The sequence below is a fragment of the Drosophila yakuba genome, chromosome 2L (genome assembly GCF_016746365.2).
Source record: "Drosophila yakuba strain Tai18E2 chromosome 2L, Prin_Dyak_Tai18E2_2.1, whole genome shotgun sequence".
NCBI lineage: Eukaryota > Metazoa > Arthropoda > Insecta > Diptera > Drosophilidae > Drosophila > Drosophila yakuba.
This window is the reverse complement of record NC_052527.2, coordinates 1522110-1539762: the sequence shown is the minus strand read 5'-3', so window position 1 is coordinate 1539762 and position 17653 is coordinate 1522110. Positions and strand designations below refer to the sequence as shown.

At 46.3% G+C, this 17653-nt stretch overlaps 6 protein-coding genes across 7 annotated transcripts; 2 read left to right on the top strand and 4 right to left on the bottom strand.

The window, feature by feature from the left end:
* Positions 1-2992: 2992 nt before the first annotated feature.
* LOC6526429 (secretion-regulating guanine nucleotide exchange factor) lies at positions 2993-5047 on the top strand. The gene is made up of 4 exons (XM_002087512.4): positions 2993-3279; positions 3697-3948; positions 4004-4779; positions 4841-5047. Exons 1-4 carry the CDS (start codon positions 3262-3264, stop codon positions 4929-4931), a joined length of 1137 nt encoding a protein of 378 aa, XP_002087548.1. The 5' UTR covers positions 2993-3261; the 3' UTR covers positions 4932-5047.
* Positions 5048-5375: 328 nt separating this feature from the next.
* On the top strand, positions 5376-7413 carry LOC6526428 (putative mediator of RNA polymerase II transcription subunit 26). 2 transcript variants are annotated; one of them, XM_039370609.2, is made up of 4 exons: positions 5377-5539; positions 5600-5695; positions 5762-6228; positions 6368-7413. In XM_039370609.2, the coding sequence occupies exons 2-4, from the start codon at positions 5617-5619 to the stop codon at positions 7235-7237; spliced, it is 1416 nt and encodes a 471-aa protein (XP_039226543.1). In that variant the 5' UTR covers positions 5377-5539; positions 5600-5616; the 3' UTR covers positions 7238-7413. The 2 variants fall into 2 exon arrangements, with proteins under 2 accessions (XP_015053330.1, XP_039226543.1); XM_015197844.3 differs by having other exon boundaries at positions 5376-5695; positions 5762-6105.
* On the bottom strand, positions 7290-8755 carry LOC6526427 (cyprosin). Its single transcript, XM_002087510.4, has one exon. The coding sequence runs from the start codon at positions 8652-8654 to the stop codon at positions 7473-7475; it is 1182 nt and encodes a 393-aa protein (XP_002087546.1). The 5' UTR covers positions 8655-8755; the 3' UTR covers positions 7290-7472.
* An 84-nt stretch (positions 8756-8839) lies between these two features.
* On the bottom strand, positions 8840-10236 carry LOC6526426 (aspartic proteinase A2). Its single transcript, XM_002087509.3, has one exon. The coding sequence runs from the start codon at positions 10207-10209 to the stop codon at positions 8977-8979; it is 1233 nt and encodes a 410-aa protein (XP_002087545.1). The 5' UTR covers positions 10210-10236; the 3' UTR covers positions 8840-8976.
* Positions 10237-10490: 254 nt separating this feature from the next.
* Positions 10491-11872, bottom strand: LOC6526425 (lysosomal aspartic protease). Its single transcript, XM_002087508.4, has one exon. It carries the CDS (start codon positions 11790-11792, stop codon positions 10578-10580), a length of 1215 nt encoding a protein of 404 aa, XP_002087544.1. The 5' UTR covers positions 11793-11872; the 3' UTR covers positions 10491-10577.
* A 327-nt stretch (positions 11873-12199) lies between these two features.
* LOC6526424 (aspartic proteinase A1) lies at positions 12200-13654 on the bottom strand. The gene has a single exon (XM_002087507.3). It carries the CDS (start codon positions 13640-13642, stop codon positions 12377-12379), a length of 1266 nt encoding a protein of 421 aa, XP_002087543.1. The 5' UTR covers positions 13643-13654; the 3' UTR covers positions 12200-12376.
* Between the last annotated feature and the right edge of the window lie 3999 nt (positions 13655-17653).

The following is a 17653-nucleotide window of genomic DNA, read 5'->3' as shown; positions in this document are numbered from 1 at the left end:
TTTCTATTTCGGCGACGGCAGCTTTGGACTTGCCAGTGGTTGTGGACGAACGCGGAACCACAGCCGTGATTAGTTCTGTCCAGCTGGTATTCGAAATCGGATTCGATCGGAAAATATGAAATTGCAAAACATAGTTTCTCGTGGCCATCGAATTTGGGTTGGCAGCCACAATTTGAACACCACTGCGAATATTTTTTAAAGAGTTTGCTGGTATTTCTGCCACAGCGGTGTGCTATTTGGGATTTCAAACTATTAACAGGACTTATCTGAATTAATCCTTTGAGGAGATATACAATTTGTACTTAATGTAATATCAATGTACAATAATACCTTCATTTAAATTGTACATATAAGCTTAGCAATCCAGTGAAAAGTAATTACAAAAAACTCTCTGCAACCGATGACATTTAAAGCCAAACGCTTAATTGCAACTGCCAATCGCCAGTTTCCCTCGATCTTTCCCTGATTTTCCCCTGCAGCCACAACAATTTTGCCACTTTGGCTTATCACACGTTGGCGTTGTCCTTGTGCTCCTGCCAATGTCCGAGCCGCAGGGGGAAAGAAAATAAAGCGTAAGCGAAAAACAAACAAAATGCAACTTGCAATGAAAATGAAACCACAAAAGGGGCGGGGCAATGGGCGGGTAAAGGGAAAATGTAAGCCATTATCGCGTTAACTGTTAATTCAAAGGGCCAAAAGAAGACACCATGGTAACTCGAAAGGTATTGTTTCTTAACTATCGATTTTTATAAAATTAAATTATTTAATTTAATTTAATTATTTAATTAAAGTAGTTCAAATACTAGCGACTTTTAAGTTTAATTAAGTGATAAGAATTTTCGAAGTATACCCAACTAAATTCAATTTTAGTACTGTCGCGATTTTCGAGAGTCCACTGTAGCTGCAAAGTTGTTAAGGACAAGTTGGAATAATAGAAGACGGGAAGGCAACACGTGCCGGAGTGGGGCTAATAACAAAGCGCCAGTGCCAACACAACACATTTGCACATCAAATTAGATTTAATTTCGAAAACAGCAAAAAATGTCTCTTTTTAGCGACGGCAGCCAAGAAAGAGCAACAAAAATGGCATTAGGAAAAAGAGAACTCAGCACACGAAACCAAGTCAACACGCAGGAGCAACAAAAACCGAGAAAAATGTGACAACCAACAGACAAAAAGTCGTAAAGATGCCAAAAACATACAGGAAATGGAGTCACGTGTCCTTTACGTTTAAATTACTCCGCAGGGAACACTCACAATCCCATATGCACGCACACACATGCACGCGCGAATGCAAGTGAGGCCTTATGGGAAGTCCTTCGAAATACACTTATCCGTGCAAGGATCCCTTGCGAGCCTCTAGAATGACTAAAGGATAATATTGATGGTTTCACTGCATTCGAATTTGGCGGGTATTTTGCATAACAGTACTGCATACTTTCAGGCTGTAAACATTTTGCAGCACTGTCACTGTTGATTTACAGCTACGCTACAGCACTGTTACGTTACTTTTCCGCCAAAATGTTGTTAATTTAAATTTTGTAATAATTTTGTGAATACCACATACAATTAAATTAATAGAATTGATATAAATTTTATAAGTATCGTGGTTGCTTAGCTATCGTGATTTAATTTATTCACTTAGCTCATTTTATGTACGCCCAAATTAATAAACATCTACCTAATAGTTCCTTTTTCATTTGGTTTTATTGCTCATAGCTTTATGGGGATTTCCCGTCGTATATTTCTTTGTTGACCACAGCACACCGGAAAGCCATCGTATAAGCCGTCATATTCGCGCCAAGAAACGGATAACAATTCATACTGGACTCGCAAAAAAGTAAACTTTGCCAAGGCGACTTTTGAATATCCTGCAAATTAAATTTCTAGTCCATTTGCAACTATCTGCCTCTGGATTTTCCTATTCTAATTCGACGGCGGACATGTTAATTCTCTGTGGTTTAATTGACTGCCATTGCAATTCAAAGGGATTGCCATTTCCATCGCCTTTGGGCACCTGCGATTGCATGTGGAGCAGCAGTGTTTTCTTCCATGACTTTTCTTCGTTTGCGGGTATCAAGTGAAAATCATCAGTTTTCATTTCTAGCGTTTAGGGGCGCCCACCCTTTGGCGTTCGGCGTGTGTGCCAGGCAATTTTTGAATTGCAAATGCGGACCACAGTGCATTCTTCACGTGAGCGGGGTTGGATTTGCAGGCGGATGGAGGAGGAGAAGGTCCTGGCCACATCGCATGCCAGGCGAACGTTGCAGCTTTGTAATGTCCTGCTGTTAGCGCCAGTTGCCCATTTGTGTAGCTCTGATTTTCTGATTTTCTAGCGCCGTGATTTCGGTGCAATTAAAACCAGCGCACCTGTGAGTGGGTGATTTCGAATGGGTTCTGAGGCGATTATGAATAATTGGTATCAATATAATGCAGGAGCTTAGGACAAAGCATAACTAATTTGATTAAAGTCATCGTATTCCTTTAATACATTATTATATTACTAACCCACTGGAATGCAAATAATCCTAGGCAATCTACACTTCGTTGCTCTTGAATTTCATTAACTTTCTACCGCCAACTCGCATTGTGGCTAACTGTGCGGCTTACTTGGCCAGCTCGACAATTAAAACTTAATTAAAATTGCATGCTCTTTAACCTTCGCCCTGAACTTTTATTGCTTTTAATTAGAATGTATTTATATGCGCTTGACACGATTTTCACGCCCATCCGGCGGGATTATATAATCGTTATGGCCATAACCAAATGAGACATTAGATGAAAGCAAAGTGTTATTACTTGGGGCCTAGGAGGTCAGATGGGTTCTGATTAAAGCATTAGTAAATATTGCTGAAAGGCATTTAGAACCAAGATTAAGTCGTCCGCAATATTTAAATGTTATATTGGCGGGAAATTAAATGTGTCTGTTATCAGACAGAGTCATGTAAACCAAACAGCTGTGCGCGAACATCCGGCAACGCTGGCTCATTTGCATTGTTTACATTTTAGCATGCGACGCCGAAACTAATAGAACGCGAAATATAAAAGTAATTCCAAAGCACAGCCAAGCCTCAGTTTTTCATGAGCTGCCCAAGGCAGAGGAGCGCTTTCGGAGCCAACTGGAGGCCATCGAGGAGTCGAAACCATCGGATCAGCAGGCGCATTCCTGGCGTGACTGCGGTGCATTAAATCAGCCGGAAAAACGCGGCGACGAACAGCAACCGGAAGTCGGCGCGAAACGAGCAACTGGTGGTCACTGGAATGGAGGTCTACGCCTGGGTAGGAGCCGCAGTACAAACCACCATAAGAAGCCGACCAGCCGAATACCCTTGCAGAGAGCGAAGTGCACCGAGGTCGTGATAAATGTTATCTCTGTGCCACCTGTAGATCCACGAACTAGAATCTTACTTCAAGGTTCAAAAACATTGTTCTACACATTTTGTCATACTGTTTAAGCAAGCTTTGAACTGCTTCCATGTCTGAGACTCAAAAATCTGTAATCTCTAGCTCAACATCTTTATATCTCATAAATATTTACATGATAGATTGATTGAAGTAGACCACAAACTGCATTACTCTCTGCAAGGGTATGCCATGAAAAAAACAGAGACATCGCCACGGTGCATTTGCATTGCAAATTAATGAGTGATTTCCTTGGCTTGGGCTCTCGCCCCTTTTTTCTTCGCCATGTCTTAGGGTGCCAATTCTCACGGCCAGCTCGGCCTTGGCTTTGAGTCCGAATTGTGCATGACACCGCAACGGGTGGCCAAGTGCTCCTTCGCCCCCGCCCAAGTGCGCTTCATTCGCGGAGGTGGTGGCCACGTACTCGTCCTCGACACCAGCGGGCGGATTCATGCCTGCGGATGGAACAATCGTGGCCAACTGGGACTGGACTCCACGGAGGAGTGCCACAGCGAGTTCAAGATGATTCCTTCGGAATACTTCGGGGTGAGTAACCACAGAGAACACTGCCCATTATCTCTATCTAACAACACAATTGCAGGAAGTTCCTGTGGAAACCATCAGCTGTGGCTGGGACATTTCGGGAGCCATCACGCTGACCAAACGCCTGTTTGTCTGGGGCTCCAATGCCTTCCAGCAGCTGGGAATTTGCCAGCGCGGCTTTACTGCTGTGAGAAGACCCATGCCTGTGAAGCTTCCACGCGAGGAGGCCGCCCAGAGGATCAGCTTCGGCCTGCGTCACTGTGCCGTCCTCACGCAGGACAACAAGATCTACGTTTTCGGACGACTTAGGATCATGGACCCTCCGCCCATGGAGCTGGATATCACGGCCACCTGCCTGCACCGCTGCAATACGGTGAAGATCCAAGTCCACAATCCCAACGAACTGCGGATAGTTTCCATTTCGAGCGGCCAGAACCACATGCTGCTCAAGTGCGCGGATCTAAGCGAATCGGGTGGCGGCAGCACCAAGAGAATCCTGACTTTGGGTGACAACAAGTTCGGCCAGTCCAACGCCTTTCAGTTCGAAGAGGATGTGCGTCAGCTGGCCGTGGGCTGGACCCACAATGCAGCTGTGCTCAAAAACAACGAGATCCTCGTGTGGGGTCGCAATTGCTATGGTCAGCTGGGAATGGGCTCGTTCAGCGAGCAGCAGGCCATACCCACGCCACTTCGGCTGAAGCTTCCCGAGGATCAGGCTCCTGCCAGAATTCACATGGGCGCCGAACACGGTCTACTGAGGACTACGGCAGGACTGGTGTACACCTGGGGATGGAACGAGCATGGCAACTGCGGCAACAACAGCACCGACAATGTGTAGGCACCTTAGGTAACATACAAATATACAAATCACGTTCACATTTATTTACTTTTCCAGGTGCACACCAACTCTTTTACAACTGCCACCAGTGAAATTGTGCGGCGCAGGAGCAGGATTTTGTTACGCGATCACAGAGCCAGTTAACTGATTTTAAGGCGCTAAGGCCAAGTGATGTCTTTCTGTTTAGCTTAGGACCCATAGTGACATGTTCGTGTACGGCTTTGTTAACACTTTTTGAATAAAGATACTACTGTTGTTGATCAAGTGATATATTTATTCGAACTTTGAAAGCGCTTCTACGTGAAGCACTTGTTTCAATTTGACTTGAGTGCATGCTACATATTTAATATCTGAGAAAACGGTCACATAGTTTTGGATTATTTGAAAATATATTAATATAATATATACATATACTTAACTACCACATCTAAGAGATTTCTTTCCAACATTTAGAACATCCCAATTGGAATCTTTTAAGGAAGTTGCAGTGTTGCAAAGACAGGCCAGTGCTGCCCATCGTCCTTGTGTCAGATTCTTCTTCGCCGAGCGAGCACGTTTCCTTTCTTCTTGCTCCACTTGGCCAGAAGCTGGAATTCGTTGAGGTGCGGAGTAAATAAATTAATTGTTTACTGCGTAATCCAAGCCAGAATTTATAAACAAACTGGGGTGCGAATTGACTGGGCTTTTGCTCGAGTGCCAAGGCTTTCCTATTGTTTTTCCTATCATTCAGTGAGCTGCGGGACGCAGTTGGCGAAGGTTGAGCAATTTCATTTAAGTCAGTCATATTGCTCGTTACTCCAAATTCAAAGTTTACAGTTTCTACAAGTCGCACGATGACCGAGAATACCAACAATAGGAGCCAAGTGATATTCGATGACCTGGACGAGAATGAGACTTCGGCTGCCACTCAAGGTAAAACTTTCATGTCAACTTTAGAGTCAGATTGATGCTCATCATGCTGCCATTCTACCCCATTAGCCAACATATCCAGTCAGCTGGCCAAGAAAATCTGGGCCGTAACGCCCAACGACATTTGCCTGGGACTCGTGGAGGCGCCTGAGCAAGCTGTGCCCAATTTTCCTAGCGGATGCGGATCGGGAACGGGCTGTGAAATGGGATCGGTCAGCAAGCCGGCGGCCAGCGACAATGCCAGCATTTACGTAACCGAGGTGGAGCGCGTTCTCTACGGAGATACCACCGGTTACCCGGAGAACGGCAGCCAGAACTACTTCAAGGCCGCGGAGAACTACTCCATCTTCGGGGAGGGCTTCCTCGACTTCCCCAAGGACACGGCCAGCTGCCTTGCGGGCCTGAAACCGACGGTGAGTCAAGCTTGGAGTTCCCACCCGGGATACGAACGATCCGCCAGGTCGGTGCCTCTATATGAACGAAGACAAGCTTCTCCGGAACATGAAGGCGCTGCCTCGGGGTCCAACTTGCCGGGGGTAAGCTATGACCAAACAGGCGCGACTCTATTAAGTAGTTCACGGGGTTTTTGTATAGTATAGTATAGCACTGGGTAAACTTATCCCACATCTTGTAAATATTCTGTGCCTATTGCTAAACATTTACTTCATGTTTTAGAGCGGCTTTCAGCAACAACAGAGACAGACCCCTCAGCAGCAGCAGCAACATCAGCATCAGCAGCAGCAGCAGCAGCAGCAGCAACATCAGCAGCAGCATCAGCAGCAACATCAGCAGCAGCAACATCAACATCAGCAGCAGCAACATCAGCATCAGCAGCATCCACATCAGCAACAGCAACAACAGCAGCAGCAACATCGCCAACTTGGCAACGAAAACCACAATCGCAACTCGGTGAACAACTTCAATGAGATACCATTTCCGCAGTTTTACCATCAGATGCAACACCAAGCGCCGCCACAACCGCAGCTGAATGCACCGCACGGCCAGCAACATCTGCACGTGCCACAGAAGCCCATGCATCAGCAGCAGCAGCAGCAGCAGCAGCAGGGTGTCCCACCGCCACCCCCGCAACAACAGCAGCAACAGCAGCAGCAGCAGCAGTACCAGCAGCAACTACATCGTCCCAGTGTCGGGGATCTGGCTGCACTGTCCCACGCCAATCCCAAGGAATTTGCTCTGCTCTACCAGCAGTTGATGGCTCGCAACTTGCGGCCAACTCCGCAGCACAACCAGCAACAGCAACACGCGCAACAGCAACACGCGCAACAGGCTGCCCCGCAGCAGCATCAGGCTCCTAATAGCGCTGCTGCTGCAGCAGCCATGATCTACAAGAACCTGGAGTTTCAGCAGCAAGTGCAGCTGCGACAGTTGCAACAATTGCATCAGCAGCAGCAGCAACAACAGCAACAGCAGCAGCAACAACAACAGCAGCAACAGCCCCGCTTGCCACGCGGCATTTTTGGGGGCAACGGTGGTCAGCAAACGCCACAAAATGGAAAGGAACCGCCAGTAGGAACCCACAAGTAACAACCCACCAAAAAGGTGAGGGGTCAGACTTCTCGATCGGATTTAACGCCCATTAACAATTTAACACATTTATTTGTCCAACTTTTACAATTTATTTGCAATTTTTTCTGTAATTGCCACTTATACAAATGGTAGTAATTTCTGTTGACCAAATTAAAGTCCGACCTTTGAATGTAGATACAGTACCCCCACTCCATTTATATATACTTTTTTAAATAAAACTCATTTACACCCACTAAACAGCCGGTGCTATGCCCATTCTTCTTCTAGCCCAATCGAACTCCACATAGTTCTCCCGCATGAAGACATCGCCGATTATCCAGTGGTCCAGGCCCAGCAGGTCCATTAAACCCACGAAGCATAAGTTTGCGTACATAATCACGTAGGTCTGTGGCTTCACGTAGAACTCCTTGCCGGCGATGCCAAACACGAGGATCGGAAGTTGGGGAATGGAGGCACAGTCAACGGTGTAAAGTTTATAGGTGTCATTGTATACAGCGCCTATGTCATTGCACAGGTGGAGGACCTCCAATACAGGACCAACGTTCAGGGAGGTGCCCGTGTCCATGATGGCCTTGCATCCCGACTTGCAGTGCCTCGAGCCCTTGCCATGGACCTTTATGAAGTCCATCTTAAAGGTCCAGTACTTGGCCTCGGTCACATTCGTGTAGGTCAAGGGACCGTAGTACAGACTCGAGTTCGATCCACCGAGAATCATGGAGCCACCGTCGCTGGACCCACTTTTCAGATGAAACGAGAATATCGGCTGCTCCACCAACTGTTGGTCAATCATTTGCTGGAATGGAGGCACCGATTTGGTCATGGAGAGCTGCTGGAAGGCAAAGCCAGCGATTCCATCGAAAACGGAGCAGGAGTCGGAAATGTTGACCAATCCAATGCCTTGGTTCTGGATCTTCAGATCACCGAAGGAAACATTATCCGAGGCCACCATTCCCTTGACGGATCCCGATCCGTAGGTGATGCTAAATGGAGTTCCACTTGACCGAAAGGACTTGGACTTGGACTCGCGGAAAAACTTGTTGCCGCACTGTTTGATGCAGAATCTGCAATGGGAACTGGGCACCCAGAAGTCCGAGGATCCCGTGTCGAATTGCATGGTGAATGGCTGATCTCCGAGCGATACGACACCGAAAAAGTTGGTATCGTAGGAATTGATTAGGGGCTCGACAAGCACGGCTCCTTTGCCTGGCTCACTGGTCACGTTCACAGCATTCACCGTACGGAGTGGAGTATATCCGTACTTCCTTCGCAGGGCGTTTCGGAACTGCAGATGCAGATGGGGGTGGGGAATCTTGTGGTGGCGATGGGATCGTCTTTGCAGTCGAAATCGGTGGATCTTCTTGCCGTCCACCAAGACGATCAGGCAGAACAGTAGGATAATCACACGTATATTCATGATGGCTCACTGGTTGGGTTCCTAGTCAGTCCGCCCGATTTATAGTTGCTCCATAGCGAAATTATCAGGTTCAAACTTATTGCGATTCACACGTAATGTGGGTCAAAACACGAGACTTGCACTGGAATATGTGATTTATGGGGGAAACTCAATGAAACGCAAATGAAATAAATAATGGGCGTAGCTTTAGTTTTTCCAAGGGGGATACTTTATTTATGTGGTTAGTAGCAGTACAAAGAATACACTTGTTAAGAACATATTTGAATAGATTTGTAGATTGAAATAGATTTGTAGATTGAAATAGATTTGTAGATTGAATGACCTAGTGAACTGCAGGTGCCAGTGCAATGAGTTTGTGGACGGGATCGTAGGCTGTGTAGTAGGTGCCCAGGAAGATCTCGCCCAGAATCAGCAAGGAGTTGCCATCCATTTCGGTGAATCCCGAGACACAAGTGCCTCCATATCGGAGCACATAATCGCTGGATTTCAAGGGGAATTGCCGACGGGCAATGGTAAAAACTATGTCCGGAAGCTCGCTGATCGTGGAGCAATCCACTAGGAAGACGCCGTTCGAAGCCGTCGGGTTGCGAACTCCCAATATTTGGTTGATGATACGTAGGACTGGCTTAGGCACAACAATTAGCGAAGTGCCCACATCCAATATGGCCTCGCAGTTCGCACAAAACTGAAAGCCACTCACCGAGGCACTTGTCATGGTAAATTGCCAGTATCCTGCGACCGACACGGGTACATAGGTCAAACAGCCACTATACAGACCCGAGTCGGTTCCTCCCAGGATCAGCTCCCCACCGTGAATGGCATCTGTGCCATTTCGATTCAGGTAGATGGAAAACACAGCTCGTTTTACAAGGCCTTGGGCCACCAAGTTGTCGAAGGGTGGGGTTATACCACCAATGGCTATGCTGGAGAACCCCAATCCCATAATTCCATCGAACCCGGACTTCAGAAAGGCGGTCGCTGGTGCATCGGTGATTTCGGCGAAGACCTGATTTTTAATAGAGTATCCGGCGAAGTTCACCGTGTCCTGCGACTGAAAACCAGACAGTGCTATGGGTCCATCCTCTGAATTGGAGCCATATTCGATATTGAATGGGGCATTGATAGCCTTGTAGGTTGTGGAAGCACTTGAGTTGTACTTGATGCGATTGGCACAGGGTGCCACCGAGTCTGGACACTTGGATGAAAGCACCCAGAGATTCGCCGAACCCGTGTCGATCAGCACCTTCATAGCCTGAGGCGGATTTCCGAACTCTAATGTGGTGTAGTACTCCGTGTTGTACATATTGGACAGTGTGGCGACTTTTGATCCTGCGTCCTTTGTATCCTGTTTCGTGGTAGCTTTTGAATCGCCAGCCTTCAACTTGTGTTTGATGGACAGGGTCTTCAGTTCGTTCATAATGTTCTCCTCAATTGGCTCAGGATTCTTGTGCAATCCAATCTTAACGCGCTTCCTGGCCTCCACTTCCAAGGCCAAGACAGCCAAGACTGTTAGCCAGAGCAGCAGTAACTTGAAGTGGTTCCACCTGACCCCCATGGTCCGCGATTCTGATTTGTTAATTGAGGCCTATTGGGTCACGTATTTATAGCTCTGCTTCGTTCTCTGATATAGCCAGCAAGTCTGCAGCTGAGCTTCATTTTCACACCATTTAGCCAAGAATTTCACACGCGATAGTGCGGAGCATGTTCCATTCCATTTCAACATATTCTGGGGTGTTGACAATCATGTATTATGCGTAGAATTAATATACAGTGGGAGTAAAAGCCTTTCCAGCTGGCAAAATAATTAGCTAATAATTAATTAAAGACCCATAGAAGTTAATCAATAGTATGCCATTTATTTTTTTGTATTTTTATAAGCATTGTAAACCTAGAAAGTAAGTCGTTTGTTCGTTCGTTGAAGACCTAAGCCAGAGTGGCGAAGCCCACGCGGTTCTGGCCGAAATCGAACTCGGAGTAGTACTGGCCCAGGAAGACGTCGCCCAGGATCCAGAAGCCAGTGCCGATGTCGGTGAAGGTGGACATGCAGGTGGTGTAGTTGCCCTCGGTGTAGGTTTGGATGTAAACCGAGGGGGGCAGGTAGAAGTCGGTGCCACCGATGTTGATGGTCAGCACGGGCAGGGAGGAAACGGTGGAGCAGGGCACGTAGTAGTCGCCCTGAATGAGAATGCCTCCAATCAGGTTGTTCAGCTGGATGTAGGCTGCCGAAGGAGCGGCGATCAGGGAGGTTCCAGTATCGGCGATCGCCTGGCATCCGCTCGAGATGACGGTGCCGTTCCAGGTGATGTTGTTCACGGCGAACTGCCAGTAGCCCTGCTCGGTGACGGGTGTGTAGGTCATCTCACCAGCGATGAGCTCCTGGTCAGTGCCGCCCAGGGTCAACTGGCCACCCTCCACGGCGGAGCCATTCCGGGCCAGGTAGAAACCAAAGACGGGCTCGTCGATGAGGCCCTCCTCGTAGAGATTGTAGAACGGCGGCACCACGTTGTCCTCGGCGATCTGCTGGTAGCCCATGCCCAGGATGCCATCGAAAGCCACGTCGGTGAAGCTGGCTCCCGGCTGGGAAACCGCCTCGCCGAAGGTCTGGTTGGCGATGGCCAGGCCGTTGATGGTCACCGTGTCGATGGCCAGATAGCCGGCGACACTGCCAGTTCCGTACTGGATGGAGAAGTTCTGGCCGCTGGACACGAAGGTGGAGGAGGCACTGGAGTTGTACTGGTTGTGCTGCTGGCAGGCCACATCCGTGGCCAGGCACTGGGCAGAAGGCACCCACAGGTTGGCCGAGCCCGTGTCGAAGACCACCTTGAAGTACTGCTCCGGAGTGCCGATGCCGATCAGGCCGTAGTAGTACATGTTCATCGAGTTGCCCAGCTCCTCGGATGTGTAGTCATCCGAGTTCTGGCTGGGATAATCGTATCCGTAGTCGGGCTGCACGTAAATCGGAACTCCATCGTCGTAGATGATCACATCCTGCTGGTTGTACTTCTGCTTCAGGGCCTGGATAGCCTGCTTGCGATGCTGGCGGGTGTTCTTGTGATCCTGGTTCTTGTGGATCTTGATGCGGTGGATCTCAGCGCTGACCAGCGCCAGGATGGTCAACAGGACCAGCCACTTCAGCATTGTGATTTGATAGGTACTCTGAGCTCTGCTAACTAAAGATATTCAGCTGCCCTTTTTATCGTCTGGGGCTAGACTGAAGAAAAAAACAACAGACACCGCCTTATATATGGTCGGTGATAAGTGCAGAACTGTCCCACAGAAAGATATCAAAGTTGATCGATGGTCCTTATCCATCTTGGCCTTTGTTTACACGGCTTGGTGTCGTGCAGAGCTGGAGAAACAGAAAGCAATCAAATTCAGCCTTTGGGATTTTAGATAAACTTCGCTATAAATCGTCAAATTTTCGATGAAATTGCCGGGGAAGTAATTGTACATTTTGCACCCAATAGATAACAAACTCAGGTTTGTTGTAAACAAATCAAGTGTGCGCATATCTTGTTTATCACCCTTAACAGACACAGACAATCTACGATTTCGAGGTTCCCAACACCAATTTATTTATTATGACAATGGAAATAAATAACTATACCAATACCTGATATATCAGGTATCAACAATCGCCAAACCTGACTACTATCTACTACAAAATAAAGAATCTTATTACAATTAGTTGCTCGAATTGTAGATGGAAGATGCATATTTGCTTAGACTTTGGGAGCCATGCCTACTAATTTGAGGCCGAAATCGAACAATGTGAAGATGGCTCCAAAGAACACATCCCCAAACACCCATATATTGTTCAAGTCGTCGCCATCGTCATTGATTGGGGTGCCACTGCCATTGCATGCGGAGAGACTAGAAAACCCGGATACGCAGGTTCCACTGTAGTTGAGAACGTAGTCGGAAGGAGTGAGAGTGAAGTCCTTCCATCCAATATTCAGGACGACGTTCGGCAGACGAGACACCTTGCTGCAGTCGATGATGTAGACTCCGTCTTTTTTATCGGCTTCTTTAATGCCCAACTTTCGATTTATGATTTTCAGAGCAGGACACGGAACAATAATCAAGGATGTGCCCATATCGAAGATGGCCTGGCAGTTGGAACACAGCTTCTTGGAGCCAATCGCAACTTGGCCCACCGTGATCTGCCAAAAACCCACTTTGGAAAGGGGCACATAAGTCAGGCAACCGCTGTACAGAGTGGGATCCGCACCTCCGAGCAGCAATACACCACCATTACTCGCATCCGAGGCGTTCCGGTTGACGTAGAGGGAGAAGATGGGCTCGTCGATGAGGCCTTGCTCCAAGATATTGTCCAGGGGGGTCTTCACTCCATCCAGAGCGATTTGAGAGAGTCCGAGTCCAAGGATGCCATCGAAATTCGAGCGTTTGCACAGGTTCACAGGAGCTGAGTTTATTTCGGCAAAGGTCTGATTCCTAACGGCCAGATCTCCCAAAGTGAAGGTGTCCGTGGAGAGGAATCCCTTCAGGACGTCCTGCGATGCGAACTGTATCTCAAAGGGAGATCCATTGGCCTGATAGGTTTGCGACTCACTGGAGCTGTAACCATTGTGCTGCGTACAGGACTCGCTCACAAACTCCGAGGTGTAGACCAGCAGATTCGCCGAGGCGGTGTCCACCAGGAGGGTGACCTTCTGCGCTTCGGGCGTCCCGAAACTGGCAGTCACGTAGTACTCCGTGTTGTGGGAATTGAACAAGTTATCCTTGGCCACGGATGCTAGAGATGCGGTTAGCGAGGATATCGCCACATCGGTGGTGGGACTCAGTTTTTCCTTGAGTCGCAGCTTCTGGTTGTGGAAACTCTTCAGGATTTTGGTGTGGTTCGCTTCCCTGTGCAGCTTCAGATGCACGGACTTGCGCCATCTTCGCCTGGACTCCACAGCACTTTGGGCCAGGCACCAAATCAGCACTAAGGTCAGTGCCAGTGCGAGTTTCTGCGAAGACTGCATCGTTCGGCGGCTTCACGTTGGCCCTAAATCGGAAAGAGGTCACGTATATATAGAGCACCTGGGTCAAATTCCATTACAATCAGGTTAGCTTCAGGTATTTTCGGCTTTAAGCTCGAGCTATAAAGCCAACTAATAGAATACGTTTGCCACGTGGCCGGATGTTGGATTCTTTTTACGTGATTTAACAATTTTATTGGTTTACCATATTTGTTGAGTAAATGCTTTAAATAAGGTTTTTAAATATGTTTCATCCGGTTTTAAGCTGTTAGAAGCGCCACCTAGGCGGAAGGCAAGCCAAGCTGTGTAGATGTTTGTGTGTAGAAAGTGTGCGTAAAATGTATTCTACATGACAGTTTTCTGGTTCCGAAACTTGCCGATGTTTGGCGCTTTAAAACATTTGTAGTGATTTCCCGCTCAACATTTAAATTTAAAAAGAAAATTTAATTATTTATTAAAAGGCGAGACAACTTTTAAGTCTTCCATTTCATAAATGTATAATTAATATAAATTAAAACATTGAATTAACCTTTCAAATACACTTGTACTAACTCAAAAGTTTAACTCACGACTTGCCGCAATACCATTAATTAAACCACTCTAAAATTCCATTGATAAAATCACTGGTTAAAACAAAAAGTTTTCAACTGAATGGCCAAGAAATTGCCACATCCTTTCGCTGACTTTCGAGTTGACCCAAGCCCCTGGAAAACTGACAGTCAAATCCTTTGCCCTCCGCCAATAATGAATGCTAACGAAAGTGATTGCAAAAGTTTCTCGAGTCGCCCCACCGCCCAACCACGCCTCATTTACCCACCGAAATAAGCCAAGTTTTATTTGCTAATTGCAGGCAAAGTGTAGCCAAAGCACAGCCCGCAACTCGGGAAAAACTTCGATTCCATTTGAGTTCCTTCGACTATTTCTATCACTGTTTATTGTAAAAACAGCCTCTGGTGGTTACAAAGATTCCTAAAATATTTCAAAAACTAAGTAAGGGTTCATTCCATTAAGTACTCTTTCATTGATTGAATACTATTCCTTGTTTAAAAAAAATAGTTAATTAATATCAAAAAAAAATCCAAGTAATAAGAAAGGATGTTTTCTTTCACATTTAATTTTAAAATCTAGCAGCAAAAGTAATTTCCCAAAATACGAAAAAAAAGCCTTCCTTGCGGGTGTTTTGGGTGGTGAAAGTTGACTGCCAACGTTTTTCCGCAAATTTCTTTGCAAGTTTTTCCGCCATCCTAACATGAGTAAGTTGCCGGGTGTGAGGAGCCATGTTGTAATTGAATTTGCGTCAAGTTCCATTAAGTGGCGTAAACTTTTGGCCTCTGGAATTGAACTTGGCTCACCGCATGTGCATTTTTCATATGTTTATCGCACAGTTGCGATATATTTTCCGCTTGCCGTTTTTCCCTCTGTTCGATTCCCTTCGATGCCGTTTGACGACAAGTTTCGGATGGGGAAGGCCAAAAAGTGAAAAGAAAGGAAAATATAGGAACGAAAAGAAAAGAAAAGCCAAGATAAGTCTGGGCTGTCAGTCACAGTCACAGGGTCGCATATGTGCGGTTATCAATGAAGCATTAAATTGTTTCTGGCATTTTACAATGGCATCTCATCTGCCGAGCCCCGAAACCCCGAAACCCCTACTTTTCATTTAGGACCCTTGTAAATCACATGAAAATCAAGACCAGTCCTTCGCCTCCTCCATCACTACTATAATCAACTATACGCTGCTGATTTCGTATGCAGGACCACAAAGTTCACTCTGAGTGGAGTCCATTTTGCAGGTTTAATTTAGCATGTCGAATTTATGCATTTTATTTCGCCAAATGCATTAAATTGTTAATGTCTGCCGTTTTGTTCGGTTCAAGGGAATGGGTCACGGGTTTTTCTATCCCAAACACGGTATTTTGGGGTCACAGCTGCTGCCTTGCTGCGTGATTCGACATCAAATATTAAGAATGTCTGCGTCAGCTGGTGACATCTTTTTTACGCCACACTTGCCACTTGCTTTCTCGCTTTTTATATTTTATCACTTAACACCCTCTTGCCGCAATCTCAGATGTGTGCCACAACAACTTTCCAAGTAACATAAAATTTGCCTCGAAATATGGGGCAAGAATCGATCAAGTGTTTGCTAGGAAAAGTATCCGTGAAGTGCAGTTGTCAATACGAAAAATATTATATTTGTATCGTCATGAATCATTCTGTATTGTTTACTTTTAAGCATGGCGAACATGTTTTCCCATTCAATAGTCACATGTTCGTAAAGCCCCAAAAAAATGTTTGAATTTTATCTGTTAATCGTTATTATCTGCAAAGCCCACTCCAAAACAAAATCTATCAAAAAGCCAATTGTCAGCTCGGATTCCATGCCATTTCATTCTATTCTCAGTCCAATTAAGCGATTCGCCCAAAGGCGGAATATGTTCATGCAAAACAATTTATCAACTTGTCAACATATTAAATGAAGCTGGGTTAAAGACTTGCCTGGTGATTTGCCCACCCCCAAAACCACCTAACCCCATTCGATCCAGTCCATCTACCCCATCCAGCCCATCCAGGCCATCCATCCCCTTCAATCCGTCAATTCAATGACGAGACTCCAATAATATGCCAACTGCCAATATTGCGTATACGTAGTGTTGTGCGTTGAGCGTCCATTGTTCCCGAACCGAAATGTTTTGGTAGCTGGGATTTGTTTAGCAGTAAGCGGAAATAGTTGTAGGCCAATACGATGGGGAGATGGGGTGATGGGGTACAGAGTATGGAGTATGGTCTATGGATTTTAGGGGGCATGTTGTATATGTTGCTGAAGTTTATATGCAGGATAAACTGTTCAGCCAACTGACGTACACAGCATGTCCAGATTTCAGCAGACAGGAAGGGGAGAGGGGCCCGGTCTGCCATAAAAGCAAATAACTGTCGTGTGTGTGCACTTGGGTATGTGTTTTAGTTAACTGAACTATGTAGTGGCTGTTGCTATGTAGTGTCTGTGCTTCGACACACGCAGCAGAGCTCGCATGCATATATAGACATAACATATATATCTCCTAATATGTTTGTCCATCAATTGTCCTGTCCAAACTGCTCCCGAACTGAGCTGAAAGCCAGTGCAAACATGCTGGAATCCAGATCCTTGCCTGCTCTGCGGTCTGGGTCAAGTCAACATTTCCGTTCCGAGTCAGTTAATAAATATTTTTATGCCACGTCAACGAGCAGAGTAAATACGGCGTAAAAAAGACGTCGTCACAATTTATACTATATGTACTTACACATTTCAAAGCGATCTTTGTACGAGCTGAGCAGCTGTTGCATTTCTCCCAACTTGTGTTTATTTACTTGTTTGTGGCCAAGACGACGGCCTCGTCTTTAGAGCCAAGCTATATTTAGTGTTTTCATTATTGGAGGCCCATGCAGTGGCCAATATGGTGGATAAACAAGGCCAGCGTTGAATGGAAATACCAATTAATTGGTCGCCTCTCTGGAATCGAAATCGAAATTTAGACAAAGGAGATTGTGCTTTACTATGCGATAAGGAAAATGAGAGGGAAAACAGCATATAAGTCTATTTGCCTTTAAGAGTCACCTGCGAGCTGTAAAAACTGGAAAAGTATTCGTAATTTAAGACCACTTTGCTTAAGGACTTTGTAGCTCTCGAGTATTTAGGTCAATTTAAGGTCCAGCGGGAAAAGTTTTTAAATTGGCTACATTTGCATGGCCTATAACACAAAACACGCCCTCTCAATAAACTGGAGAGCCGCAAGTCAAAGCAGCCGAATCGAAAACTCTCTGGAGTGAAATAACTCAGGCCACGATGACCCCCAACTTCTCGGTTATCCCCAAAATGGAAATGCCACCGGAAAATCTCCGAACACATGTTTGGCAAAGGTGGGAGTGGCACGCCTCCGTACAAGGATTTTCCGAGGCTAAAAGTGGGGGGGAAGCCGTCTATTAAGGTTTGACATTAGCATGAAAAACGCATTTTTCTTCTAGCGCAAACAATGAAGA

What these genes read in the sequence shown, in the direction of transcription:
- LOC6526429 (XM_002087512.4), top strand. An exon ending in TTCCTTCGGAATACTTCGGG is followed by an intron (nt 3,949 to 4,003) that starts GTGAGTAACCAC and finishes ACACAATTGCAG; the next exon opens with GAAGTTCCTGTGGAAACCAT. An exon ending in AACAACAGCACCGACAATGT is followed by an intron (nt 4,780 to 4,840) that starts GTAGGCACCTTA and finishes TTACTTTTCCAG; the next exon opens with GTGCACACCAACTCTTTTAC.
- LOC6526428 (XM_039370609.2), top strand. Translation starts at nt 5,617, where the DNA reads ATGACCGAGAATACCAACAATAGGAGCCAAGTGATATTCGATGACCTG. An exon ending in GACTTCGGCTGCCACTCAAG is followed by an intron (nt 5,696 to 5,761) that starts GTAAAACTTTCA and finishes CTACCCCATTAG; the next exon opens with CCAACATATCCAGTCAGCTG. An exon ending in CGGGGTCCAACTTGCCGGGG is followed by an intron (nt 6,229 to 6,367) that starts GTAAGCTATGAC and finishes TTCATGTTTTAG; the next exon opens with AGCGGCTTTCAGCAACAACA.
- LOC6526427 (XM_002087510.4), bottom strand. Translation starts at nt 8,654, where the DNA reads ATGAATATACGTGTGATTATCCTACTGTTCTGCCTGATCGTCTTGGTG.
- LOC6526426 (XM_002087509.3), bottom strand. Translation starts at nt 10,209, where the DNA reads ATGGGGGTCAGGTGGAACCACTTCAAGTTACTGCTGCTCTGGCTAACA.
- LOC6526425 (XM_002087508.4), bottom strand. Translation starts at nt 11,792, where the DNA reads ATGCTGAAGTGGCTGGTCCTGTTGACCATCCTGGCGCTGGTCAGCGCT.
- LOC6526424 (XM_002087507.3), bottom strand. Translation starts at nt 13,642, where the DNA reads ATGCAGTCTTCGCAGAAACTCGCACTGGCACTGACCTTAGTGCTGATT.